The following is a 13,438-nucleotide window of genomic DNA, read 5'->3' as shown; positions in this document are numbered from 1 at the left end:
AAGTTGTCTTTGGTGTCTTTCAGTGAAATTTTATCATATTTTCCTTAAAATCTCTGTACATCTTTGGGATTATTGCTTTAGATTTTCTATTGCCATGTAAATGATAATTTTTTTAAAATGACTTTCAAACTGTTTAAGGCATACAAAAATGTTAATTTCACATTTTTATATTGATTTCTGTATCCTGCTACCTCACTAAACTGTGCTATTTACTATTATGTATAGGTGCTCTCCAGTTTTCTATACAGGAAATAGCAGTGCAAATCATGACAGTTTGGTTTCCTCTTTTCTAATCTTTTTTTTCTTTCTTTTTTTAAGATTTTATTTATCTATTCATGAGAAAGAGAGAGAGGGAGAAGCAGACTCCCCTTGGAGCAGGGAGCCCTATGCAGGATTGGATCCCAGGACCCTGGGATCATGACCTGAGCTGAAGGTAGATCCCTAACCCACTGAGCCACCCAGGTGCCCCTTCTTTTCCAATCTTTATATTCTTTCTTTTTCTTTATTCTTCATTTTATGGTATTGGTCACACCCTCCAGCACAATGCTGAATAGGTAATGGTGGTAATGTACTTCCCTATCTTGTTCTTTATCTTTAAGAAAATGCTTTTGATATTTGCTGCAGGCTTTTGTAGATAGCCTTTATCAAGGTAAGGAAAGTTCCCATTATTCTTAGTTTGCAAAGAGTTTTTGATCCTAAATGGTCAGTGAATTTCATTGCTTATTTTCCCTCCTCTTTTGAGATGCATCTTAAGGTTTTTCTTCTTTAATTTGTTAATGTAATGAATGGCATTTATAAAATTTCTAACTTAAGTTAGGCCTTGCATTCCTGAGATAAACCCATCTTGATTGTGATGTATTATTTAAATATGATTCTGGATTTGATTTGCTGACTATGTTTGTGTATTGTGCACACCAAGAAACATAGGGATGGAGAGAGAAGGGGAGATGGGGGAGTAAGGAAGAGGATGGAAGGAGGAGAAAAGAATCTGGCTCATAATTTTCCATTCTTGCACTCTCCTTTCCTTTTTTGTTCTCTGAAATAATTTCTATAAATTGTATTGATCTCTTCCTTGATTCTTCAATAAAATTCACCAAAAAAGCCATCTTGACTTTTTTCTTTTTGAGAAGATTTCTAACTATTCAATCAAAATTTCCAGTTGTTTTAGAACTGTTCTGGTTCTCTGTTTCTTCTTGAGTTGGTTTTAATAGGTTTGTGTTTTTCTAGAAATTTGTCCAATTCATCTAAATTTTGAAAACTATCTGACTTATTTTATCTCTCCTGTTTTCTCTATAGTGTCTGTACATTGTCTTATTGTAATAATTGTATTGTGTCTTATTGTCTTATTGTAATATTTGTCTTTTCACTCTTTATTAAAGAGAGTGTATTTGATGAATCAAAGAACCAATATTCGCTCTTTTGATATTTTAGTTTTGTCTTCTTTTGCATTACTTTTTACTTTTATCTATCATTTCATTCCTTCTATTTTGGGGGCATTTATTAGGCTTTTTTTTCCCCCTGACATCTTATCTGGATGCTTAATTCATTAACTTTGAGCCTTCATTTAAGCCTATACATTTTCCTACAGGTGTCTACTTTGTGTGCATCTCACAAGTTTTGAAATAAACTGAATTTTCATTATTATTCCATTTCAGATATTTTCTGATTTTACTCATGAAATGTGGAGAAGTGTGTGTTTCTCCTTTCCATGTGTATGGGTTTTTTATAGTGATATCTTTTTTTTTTTAAGATTTTATTTATTTATTTGACAGAGAGAGAGACAGTGAGAGAGAGAACACAAGCAGGGGGAATGGAAGAGGGAGAAGCAGGCTTCCCGCTGAGCAGGAAGCCCGACGTGGGCCTCGATCCCAAGACCCTGGGATCATGACCCTAGCCAAAGGCATACGCCCAAGAACTGAGCCACCCAGGCGCCCCTATAGTGATATCTTTGTTACTGATTTCTAACGTCCTTGTATTTGTTAGAGAATTTTACCATTCTTTTGAAATTTGTTGAGATTAATTTTATGTCTCGTATTTTCATAAATTTTAAAGCTTGAAAATAATGTGTATCCTCCAATTGTTAGCGGCTGTGTTCTCTGTCCATTGGATGAAACTTGGCAGTTGAGCTATTTAAACTTTTTATATCCTTGTTGATTTGTTTTGTCTGTTTCATGTATCAGTTTTTGCACTGGAAGAGTTGTGTCAAAGTCTCCTACTGCATTGGTGATCATGTCATTTTCTTTCTGTAGACTTGATAGTTTTTACTTTATATTTTGAGTCATATTATTCATTGTTATTAGTTTATAATTGTTATATCTCCCTGGCGAATTGAAATGTTTATTATGTAGTGGCCTTCTTTATCACTAATAATGTGTGTTTTTTTGCCTTTGTTTATTTTGTCTGATATTAATATGGAGATCCCAACTTTGTTTTGGTTAGTATTGTCCTGGCCTATCTCCTTTCTGTCCTTGGAGGAGTTAATTTTTCTAGACATGCTTCAATAAACTTTTGGTGACTAGTTTCAAATTCAGAGATAATTATGAAATCTTGTGTTTTTTGTTGGTGAAAAATATACTCTGAACATCTGACGTAAAGCTGTGATGGATCAGTAATTTGGGAACCAGTTGTGACTTCAGATGTTTTGGGGGTTTTGGTCTTTTTGTTAGGCACGTTGACATGTCTGGGTTCCCTGATTCAAGTGTGTCTGTCTGACTCCCCACTCCACACTGAATCAGTCACGAAGTCCTTTTAATTCTTCCTATACAATGTCTTTCATTTAAATTCCTCTTTTTGGTCTTCCTTTCCTTTAACTCAGGCCTGTATTTTCTCATTGTTGCCAGAGTGTTCTGTCTGTTCTCCTTGCCACCAGAATCTCATTCCCCCTCTTGTTTTTTCCTGCAGTCATGCCAGTCTGATCATTCTGAAATGCCGTTTTGATCATGGCTGTCCTCAGAAGTTCTCGCTGATTTCCCCTTGCCAACAGGAGAAAAGCCTGAGTGCCTGAGCTGGGTTCAGAGCCCCAGCTGTCTATCCTCTTCCTCATCTTTTATGCTTCATTCCTTACTTTTGTTGACTGGGCTCCCTGTCTCTCTCCTGCCAAACAGATAAACTCATCATTTCCCAAGTTTGCCATAAACTTCAGCTTTTCCTTGCTTTTGTGTATTCCATTTTCTCTATTGGAAATATTACATTTTGCCTGAAACTTTTTCTTCTGACCCCAGCAAAGTCATCTCTCCACTGGAAGACTTTTCTTGGTGATGATTATCTTTAATTCTGTCACTTACAGAATTGAAATTCCCGGCACAGTCTTCTCATTTGCAAGGCTTTATTTGGGGATTGATTCCCCCTGCACTGTTGCCACTGTGTGATTGCTTAGCCTCAACACAAAGCTCTAGTGCCTAGAAACCCACTAACGAGTGAGGGAGCCTGTTCTATTCTGAAGCACCTTAGCTTGGTTAAAAGTTCTCCTTTAAGTTGGACTGGCATTGGCTTCCTTCCCACTAGTTTTAATTCTGAACCCATATAGAATAAGTCCCATTCTCTCTTTAAATGTGTCTTCAGCTATCTAGAGCATCACTGCTCTATCCCTTCTAAGGCTTCCAGATCAACCTTTTTTGTCTTGCATTTGCTCGTATAGGTCCAAACTTTTCAAATCTTCGGCCTTCCTGGTCTCTTTTTAGGCAAACTCTACTTTTCAATATTGCCCTCGCCGCCCCCCCTTTTTTTGGTCAGTGCCCCTTTTTTATTTTTATTTTTTTTTAAAGATTTTATTTATTTGAGAGAGAGAAAGAGGGAGAGAGAGCGTGAGCAGGGGGAGGGGCAGAGGGAGAAGCAGGCTCTCTGAGCAGGGAGCCCGACGTGGGCCTTGATCCCAGGATCCTGGGATCATGACCTGAGCCGAAGGCAGATGCTTAACTTACTGAGCCACCCAGGCGTCCCAGGTCAGTGTCCTTTTTAAGTATCCTTCCAGCTAGACAAAATACTCCAGGTTTGGCCAGAAAGTAGAGAGGAGCCTTTGAGCTGTTGTTTTCGGGGTTTTTTGTGAACATTACTGTGTTCCTGTAGTCTGGGAGCGCATCTACTCATCGCTGGAAACCTCAACACACTATTCTTAGTTTGTCATTAGCCAAAACCCTTAACATTTTAGCCACAGATGTTGTTTAACTGTAATTCTGCTTCTGTGGTAGTGGTTGAAGAACTTTGCATTTGTCCTTGTTCATTTGCACCTTTTTGGATTTGGTTTATTCTATCCACCTGTTCAGTGTTTTCGGAACTGGAATCCGCCATCTGCTGTAATGCTGTTTGTAAACTTGACTCTTGAAATCCCTTCAGTAATCCTTTTCGGAGCACTTACTGTGTGCCACACACAAGGCAAGGCCCTGGGGAATTGAAGAGGCCTTAGATAAGGCTTCTGCCCTTAAGGAATTAGAACGAACATTCTCTGCTTTCACCTGTGACAGTGAATGAAATGCTCAGCGAGGAAGTCTGTCATCACAACTTTGTGTGCTCTTCCACCAGCTACTTTCCTTCAGCTTGAAATTGATCTCCCCTGTAAGGTCAGATGTAAATCCAGTCAGCTTTTTAATCATCTGCCCCGTGTTCTGTGTTCTGCCCATAGAGAAGCCACAGGAGATTGTGATATGCAGTCCTGACATGCAGGCGCCTTCTCTGCCCACTCTCCAGCTCAGGCCAGTCGGGGGGATGGTGTCGGTTCTCATGCACCCACGCCAGCTCCTGAGCCTACCATGTCACCTCTTGACTGCCTGCCATTCGTGGATTTGGGGTTCACTGTCTTTGGATTCATCACTTTCCTTTTCCACCTTTTGAAAGTCAAGCAGGATATAGTTGCCTCTTTTCTGTCTTCTCTGTGGATGCTGAAGGCTAGAAACATCATTCTGATTCCGTCACCACTTATTTTTTCTGTGATCAGCAAACTGTCTTTTCTATTCTTGTAACCACTGTCCCAGGTTTTGCCTTCCGTAATAACAGCTGTCATTTTACAGTTCTTCCTGGGCATTTTTCTCTTCTCTTCATTCTCAGTTTATTGAACAGACCGACAGCCCTTGGTCAGACGGACAGAGAAGCAAACTCCTTGGAACTTCTCAGATACAGTCTGGCCCAAGCCAGGCGCTGATCATCTTAAGCCACAGTCCACAGAGCCAAATCCTGCCTTTAATTTGAGAAGGTTGAGGTCACAAAGTTGTCCCTGGCCATTAGGAATGTAGAGAGACCATGGAGTATCAGGGTTAAGAGTATGGGAGCCAGCTGGCTGTGTCTGTATGACCTTGGACAACTCATTAAACCCGCTTCAGCTGTTCATGGAATGGGGCGAGTTAGATGAGGAGACGCGTGCAGTGTGATTAGAGCATGTTAACACAGTAGATGGTTTTGTAAACAGCGAAGTGCCGGTGATGCAGTGCTTGCTTACCAATAACACGGGCTGAATTAGGCAATCAGTCTGTAATAATAGTAGCTGGCTGCATGTCAGGCATTGTGCCGAGTGCTTTACAATCCTCATCTCTCTTCATTTCACGGGTTATGTGAATTTGGGTTATGTCCCCATTTTATGATAGCCCCAGGTTACATGGAAACTGAGGCTCAGAGAGTTGAGATAACCCGGGCCTGTTTGTCTTCAGAGCCTGGGCCCGTAGCCACCTTGCTGTGGTCAGTCAGTTCCCTGTCATTTTCCGGAGCGTGTGACACCACCCTACCCCCCATAACACTGCACACGCTGTTGACGAAGTTCCACTGCTGGCGGTGTGCTCAGAAGAAAGATCGAGATTTGGGGACGGGGCACTTGGTGTGGTCTCTAGGGCTCGGGACGTAGAGGATTGCGCTGGGAACTAAGGATGGACAGGTGGAGTATGGCGGGGCACAGAGGGAAAGGAGGGGATGTACAAGGCAGGGGCCCAACTGGTGGCAGATCCCCAAAGTCACAGTAGTGTGCTGGATGTGGGAGCGGAGAGAAACTGGTCACACTGGTGTGGCAGGTACGGGTGGGGTATACAGAATACGTTAGAGAATAAGTCTGCAGAATGGGAACGTTCATGCCAGTGGCTCTCAGTGAGTTTTTAAAAACTTTGAATTGGTTGTCAGCACTTAAAAATGGGAAGATTTGATGTAAAAGTCTGGATTTACAGCTGCTCTGGAAATACCGGAAGTTCTGGCAGTTGCTGGGCCCTCATCCCCACATGGTAACAATTGGCTAGAGCTGAGGCCAGCTGTCTCCATTATGTGGGACAAGTGCTCTCTGCCGTGACACAGAACCCCGCCCTCCCCCCTAGACTCCATCTGCGTGGCTCAGGAAGGCCGCAGAGCTGGTGACCTCGGCTGAACGGACAAGGAGTCTGATACTGGATCAGAAGTTCCTTGCGCTTGCCTCCTGCCAAATTGCAAGCTCCATGCAAGCGGGAGCCTTGCTTTGCTCGTGCCCTGCTTTACTGCGAGGGCTCGAGAAATGCGCAGCCAGTGCCAGGCACTCAATAACTGTGGCACCTGGATGGCAGCAGTGACCACGTTAGAGTGGGATCAGTTCTGGAAGCTGCCGCAGCCTCTCGAATGCTGGGGAGGAAACGGGAGGAAGCAGACCGTATGGTTCATTTTGAGCCCCGTTCTTAAGGCAAACCGTGGGTGACCATGAAGCAGCAAATAGGCGGCTTAGAAAAAGAGCGTCGTCTGTGCTCGAGTCCGGGAAAGAACTGCTGGTCACGAGGTGCTCTGTGTCAGCGCCTCTCCCGCACGTGGACAGCTACCCTGTTGTTTTCTTCTGCCGACACCCAGGGAACAATAGGAACGCGTAAGGAAGGCTTGCGGCATGTAGTCTGTCGCCTCACTCGGCAGGACCACAGCACGACGGAGATCACAGCCAGAGCTTTTTGTAAAAACCGGTAAAACCGAATTGCTTTTAACCAGGGATATGATCTTTCTTCCTGGCCGCCCATAGTACCCCTCGCCGTGATTTAGCCTGTGTTCTTGTTTTGTTTATTTATTTGCTTGCCTTTCTTCTGCACTTGGTATTCCTCGGGGCTCCACGGGAATGCACCTTGCGCTGGGAAAGAAGAAAGTCAAACTACCTCTCCCCTCGGGCTCCAGCTCCGGAAAAATCAAAGCCAAGCCCAGGCAGCTCTTCGCTGCCTGCAGCAGGGTCAGCGATTTGTGTAATGTTTTCCCTGTTAGCTTATCTCTGCTGATTTCTGGTGTTTTTGAGCAGGGGAATGAAGAACTGCCTTTTTCAGCAGGTGGGACCTGCAGCTGGGATCAAAGCCCAGTGTCGGGGGCTCCTGCCGACAGCAGTCCCTACTTTTCTGTAAACCGCTGTGGTGGGGCGGGATTTGTCTCTGTGGAGTGGGGTGGCTCCAAGAAAAACCAGCGCAGATGCCCTGGGAAGGAATGGAAGGAGAGAAGCATTTCTATCTCGCCCCATGCAGGGAGCGTTTGATAACATCATTTGAATCAAACCATAATTAGGCTTTTGCAACCAGTTCGTGTAGGAACATGAAACGCTGTTCAGCCAACAGGTTTCGTTCTAACAACCGTCTAACTGGAGGTTTAAGTTGTACTGTGTATCCCTATATTTAGTCAAATAATATCTTTGAGCCACTTTTTCATTCTTATTTTTAGTAATCAGTAATTTTTCTAGGTAGTAATTTGGGTCTGATTGGGACTCTGGCAACTCTTCAGTTCTAATTATAGAAGACTTTTTGCTTATATGTCTTGATGATAAAGTGAACATAGGATTTTAAAGAGCTGGCCAACAAACTAGTTGAGTCCTAATTTTTGAGAATCCTGGCTACCACCTTAAAATGTGGAACAAATTACAGTTCCCGGCCTGATAAAACTACCCCAGGAGACCTAATTTGCATAACTGTCTTGACAAGGATTGGATCCCACACCATAGGAAAGATTCTCCAGCGGTTTTACTGGCAAGTGTCCTCTTCTAGCATCTTGTTTCATGTCATAAATAAGCTCTAATTACCCAGATGGTATCACTGCCTCAGTGTGAGCCAGGACATAGTGGGTCTGCACCGCAGAGGCTCTGGCCTTCCCTGGGGTTAACCCTCTGTCATGAGGCACATGTTTGCTTTTGAGCGCCGGTGAAAATAGGGACAGTATACAGACGTGTTTAGCTCATGTGGCTGAGGAGAGGATCAGACGGACTCCTGCATCTGAAAGCCATTTGAAACCCTCCAGCCTGGTGCCAGTGTGGAATATTAGTACTCAAGGCTGTGGTTAGCCCTGTGGCCTGAGCTATGTGTGGGCCTCATCTTTGTCAAAGAAAATTAGGGCTTTAGATTAGATCTGTGTGGCCCAATTTTGTGTAAGCCACATGAGGCTATTTTAATTTAATTAATTAAAATTAAATAAAATTTAAGGTCCAGTTTCTCAGTCACACTGGCGACATTTCAAATGCTCAGTAGCCATGTGTGGGCTAGTGGCTACCGTGTTGGAAAGCACAGATGGAGAGCTTTTCCGTCACAATGTAAAGCTGTCCTGGACAGCCCTGGACTCTGTTATCTTTCAGATATCTTCCGATCTGAGATTATGGGGATTTCAACAAAGTGGCTTGCTTGGTCCTTAAAGGAGAAAGAATTGTGCCTTTAACGTCATCCCTGCCACCCGTACGTAGCAGGGGCTGAAATGCTGGAATCTATTCCTTGTTGCCCTGGTGGCTGAGCAGGAGGCCTTCCTGTGGCATCTTTTACATTTTCTTAGATGAGATAAGTTAGCTGTAGAATGATAGGTTTTTGAGCTGTCAGATAGTTACATCTAGTTTAAATTTGTAATATGCAGTATTATAAATTATGGCTAAGCCAGAATTTTTCTTCTTTTGTGCTAAACCTATGGGTCTTCTTTTTTAGAAACAAGGTGAACTGTTGTAATTTCCCCTGAACTTGGGACAGCGTAGGTTGGGTCTCAGGCTCAGGTGGGTAAAAGGTACGAGAAGGAGTAGCTGAGGCATGCATACATGATGTGGAGATTAGAAATAGCCGCGTGGCAATTCCAGGTAGCTTTCAGGACTAGGGGCCAGGGGCTATGTGTAGTGTTGTAGTGAGCTTAATAGACTAGAGATTCAAGCCCAGAATAAATGAAATAGGTAAAAAGCAAGAATAAAGCTAGGTCCCATGGTTCAGGCTGTCCCTTTTGTCACCTTTCAGTAAGGCCTTCCTGAAGCACTCATAAAAATTGAACATCCCCTGCCCCTAGTACTCCTGAGCCACCTTTTTAGCTGTCCTTTTCCATGGCACTTAAACTCTCTGGCACATTCTGTATTTTACTTACTTTGTGTTTATTGTCTGTCTTTTCCTATGAAAGAGTATAAGTTCCATGAGCACAAGGATTCTTGTCTGTTTTGTTCAGTGCTTGGGCACATTAGTACTTTCAGTGAATAATGAATGAATGAATGAAAAGAGCAGAATGAGAAAGAAAACGTTTCTGAGAATGAGCCTTACAATCAGGAGAGGCCAAGGTGATGACTCTTGAGCCAAAAGGACCATTGGAGTAGGGCTCCTTGCACTGTTTTACCTGGCACCAGCATTGGTGAATGAGTGCGGTTTGGAGGTTATATTTGTGCTTTGAGTGACAGAGGGCTGGCTCATAGTCAGGCTGCCCTTTGTAGAATGTGTGAAGTGATAGCAAATGCTTAGCCCTCTAGAACTGACCCAGGAACAAGACAATCTCACACTATTCCCATCCCTTTTAGGTGTTTGATCAGATTGAGTCAGCAATTTTCTTACACGGGAAAGTGTAAAGTGGTGATAATAATTATCACTTTGACACCGTCACAACTCTCTGGAATAGTGCTCATCAAACTTTTGTGTATCCAAATCCCCTGTGGAGCTTGTTAAAATGCAGATTCTGATGAAGAAGTCTGTGGTGGGGCCTGAGATCCTCCAGTTGTAACAAGTGCCGAATACCACTGCTCTGCTGGTCCAGGGATTACCCCTGAAGTAGCAAGGTTTTATTAAGGAGAGAAACTAAGTATTAGTCATCGTTATCAGTTGCCTTTATTAAAAATATTTTTAAATTCCCCTTGAACAGGCTAGGGACCGTCATTTCAGAATGTTCTGATAGATACTTTTCACTTTAGTTCAAGTAGTTGTTGAAATAGCATAAGCAAGCATCAAGAAAACCAGCCATTCCCAGTTTTGATTTTCTGTAGTTGAACACTTGTCAGCACTCTTGTCAGGAATGGCTTTCAATTCCAAGGCTTCTTAAGGCAGTTGTTGAATACCCTAAGTCTTAGCAGACTTTTACATTGATTCCTTACATGTGAGCTGTGGTTGCACCCAGTAGGGTTGTGTGTGTGTGCTAAACCCCAGATCAAGCTGGTCCCACACGGACCTGGATAGGAATTAGGAGAAGTCTGTTTTTATGATACAGCACCTGACTCTCTCTGAAGGCTCACTATGTCTTTATAAGAACTACTGTCCTGGAAGATTTTGTTTTTTAAGATTTATTTATCTATTTTAGGAAGAAAGGTGAGGGGAGGGGCGGAGGGGGAAGGAGAGAAATCCTCAAGCAGACTCCCTGCTGAGTGTGGAGCCCAACTTGGGGCTCCGTCCCAGGACCCTGAGTACATGACCTGAGCTGAAATCAAGAGTCAGACGCTTAACTGACTGAGCTCTGTCCTGGAAGATTTAATGAGGGCTAAAAGAAGCATCCAGAACCATGGACATTTCAGAATCTGAGTCTGAGAGTCAAGCTCCCTTGTAAATAGATGATCTTACGTGCATCTCTCTTTCCTGCCACATTCCAAGATAGAGTATAGTTGGCTTTTGAACAACATGGGGGTGGGGGGTAGGGCTGCTGAACCTTCCCCTTCCCCACCCCTTGCCTCCATCTCCATGTAGTCAAAAATCTACATACAACTTTTGACTCTACCAAAACTTAATTACAAATAGCCTACTGTTGACCAGAAGCCTTATTCCTAACATAAGCAGTCAATTAAACATATTTTGTATGTTATATGTATTATACACTGTATTCTTACAATAAAGTAAGCTAGAGAAAAGAAAATGTTACTAAGAAAATGATAAAATACCCTCACAGCACTGTATTGTATTTATTGAGAAAAATCTGCATTTTGGTGCCCAGCGCAGTTCAAAGTCGGTGTTGTTCAAGAGTCCGTTGTGTTTAGTCCTTGTAGAATGTTGTCTTTCTGTCCTGCGGTTCAGGGATGTAGCCATGGACCTAATGGTGCTGTTGGTCTTGTACTATGATTCTCTGGTTCCCATGTCACCAGAACCATCCCACTTTTCTCACTTGGACTACTCTCACGGGCCTTAAGAATGTTTGTGTGTACACTACCCTTTTTGTAGGAAACCTTCTCTGCTCTTGCCCCCTTCTCTTTACCGTTTCACCCCGAAATGGCTGTCCTTCCTCTGTGGTCTCATGGCTAGTACTGAATTATAGTCGATTCTCATTATTCACAGTAGTTATGTTCTATAAAGTTGCTACAAACTCTGATTTTGCAAACTCAACCTTTGCTCCTAGGGGAAATACAGGGTTAGGTTCCTGTGGGTCTCTGGTCACAACATTTTCATCAAACAGTATGTACCTTTGTTCTATCTGTGTTTCTGTTTAAAGGCACCTTATATATTGTTGATTAACAGTGACCCTCATGGCCAACAGCATGGTAACTCAAGCCTGAACAAAGCTTATCTAACACAAATACTTTCTTTCATAAGAAACATTATAGCCTTCAGGCACTTAAGAATACTAAAGGAGTGCCTAGGTGGCTCAGTTGGTTGAGCATCCGACTCTTGGTTTTGGCTCACGTCCCGATCTCAGAGTCATGAAATCGAGCCACACATCTTGAGACTCCCTCTCCTTCTGCCCGCCACCCATGCTTGCTCCCTCTGTCTCTCCCTCGCTCTTTCAGATAAGTAAATCTTAAAAAACAGAATACTAGAAAGTAATTTGACAGTAAGTTCGGGACCATTTTAAACAGTGAAATTATCATCAAAAAGCCCAAAATGCAAACAATGTGGCACTCACTAGACCTTGAAAAGGAAAGTTTTTTCACAGTCTGAGAGCTGAAATAAGAAGTCTGAGAACGTGCTCTTTGGCAACTAAAACATTCACCTCTCTGTCCATGTCTGTGAATGAGCATAAAAGTGCTTGAGGGTATTGACTTTGAGGTTACAAATAAATTTTAGCGAGTAGGCAAATTCGCAAGTAGAGAATCCGTGAATAGTGAGAATCTACTATACCTTGTAGACAGACTTTATAAACATTGGTAGAGGGAACAGCACAGTAAGAGACAGACAAGAAGAAATACATGTTTCTTTCCTCAAAGAATTTAGTATTTGAAATTTCAAGAAAAGCATTGAAGTCATCAATCTGGGCTTAGAATTAGGACTTTGGTGGACTTCTTGCCCCTATTTTAAAATACAGAACGGTTTTTGCATAGAATTCTCTTGTGGGAAGAGACTGTCTCCTCCGTGGCTAAGACTCTCAAAGCCCCTGAGCCGGACATTCCCAGGGCACCCTGTGCTAATCATTCTCATAAACTTGCTTCACTTCATGCTGTGATGGCTTGTTTCTTGCCTTCCACAGACTGAGATGATCTGATCTTCAGATCAGAGACTGCATTTACCTTCACCATTATATGCACCAAACCTGGCAGATAGCAGGCACTCAGTAAATATTTGTCAAAAGACTGACCTTGGACCCAGGCAGTTGAGCTGAAAAACTGCAGCTCAGTCTCCTCGCTTCTGGTTCTGGTCCTCAACCCCTTGTGCACAATTCTGAAACCCAGAAAGTTCTGAAAGTACATTTATTTTCAGGGCAATTGGCAGCAAAACCTGACTGACCTGAACTCACCTGATAGGAGGCTATTTATGATCTTTATTTAGTCCACTTGGAGAGACTAATAGTACATTTTGCTGCAGAAAAATATTAGTGTATTTGATTACAGGTTGTTGCCGGGGGTGTTAGGTCATATATGGCATAGTAGTGTAGATCCAGAATTACTTTTCTGAAGTGTAAAACAAACAAATGGAAGTTTTAAAATTCATACAGGTCCAACGGTTTCAGGGATGGCATCGTTGACCTGTGGTAGAATTTAGGGATTTTCTGTAGAAGTTTTATTTGAGGAAATGGATCATTTATATAGAAGCAAATTAGCCAGAGGCATAAATGGTTAGTCTCTGGCTGATGAGAGGAGAATTAAGTGCCACAATCTGATGGTATAACTCCTGAGGGGACAGCATGTAATGTAAAGTAAAGCCCCAGGGTTAGTTTGAAGAGTGCTAAATAGTTCTTTTTGTCAAGAGGAAGCTTATGGAATGAAAGCGGAGGAGTTGATTCCTCTTAAGACTTTATCATCAATACAAGAAATATTTACATTGAGTGTTAATCTATGCATGCATGTAATCTACACATCGGCGGAGTTTATTAGGAAAAGAAATCCCTTGACTTTGAGAAATGATTTGAA

The 13,438-nt window shown here is 42.6% G+C and overlaps 1 protein-coding gene across 3 annotated transcripts in view; it reads left to right on the top strand.

The window, feature by feature from the left end:
• The window catches only part of SHQ1 (SHQ1, H/ACA ribonucleoprotein assembly factor), a 96,535-nt gene that overhangs the window by 65,194 nt on the left and 17,903 nt on the right, over window positions 1–13,438 (top strand). Inside the window, exon 10 of one of the 3 annotated variants that reach the window (XM_081820817.1) lies at window positions 319–2,581. The exons of the other annotated variants lie outside the window; for them this stretch is intronic. Coding sequence (XP_081676943.1) covers window positions 319–421 — 103 coding nt within the window. The 3' untranslated portion in view covers window positions 422–2,581. Of the gene's footprint in view, window positions 1–318; window positions 2,582–13,438 lie in introns of those variants that run through there. 3 annotated transcript variants of the gene reach the window in all.

The sequence above is a fragment of the Leptonychotes weddellii genome, chromosome 1, assembly GCF_054177405.1.
Source record: "Leptonychotes weddellii isolate Sample4059 chromosome 1, ASM5417740v2, whole genome shotgun sequence".
In the NCBI taxonomy this organism is placed as follows: Eukaryota; Metazoa; Chordata; class Mammalia; order Carnivora; family Phocidae; genus Leptonychotes; species Leptonychotes weddellii.
Note: the sequence above shows the minus strand (reverse complement) of the source record. Positions and strands in the feature narration are given on the sequence as shown.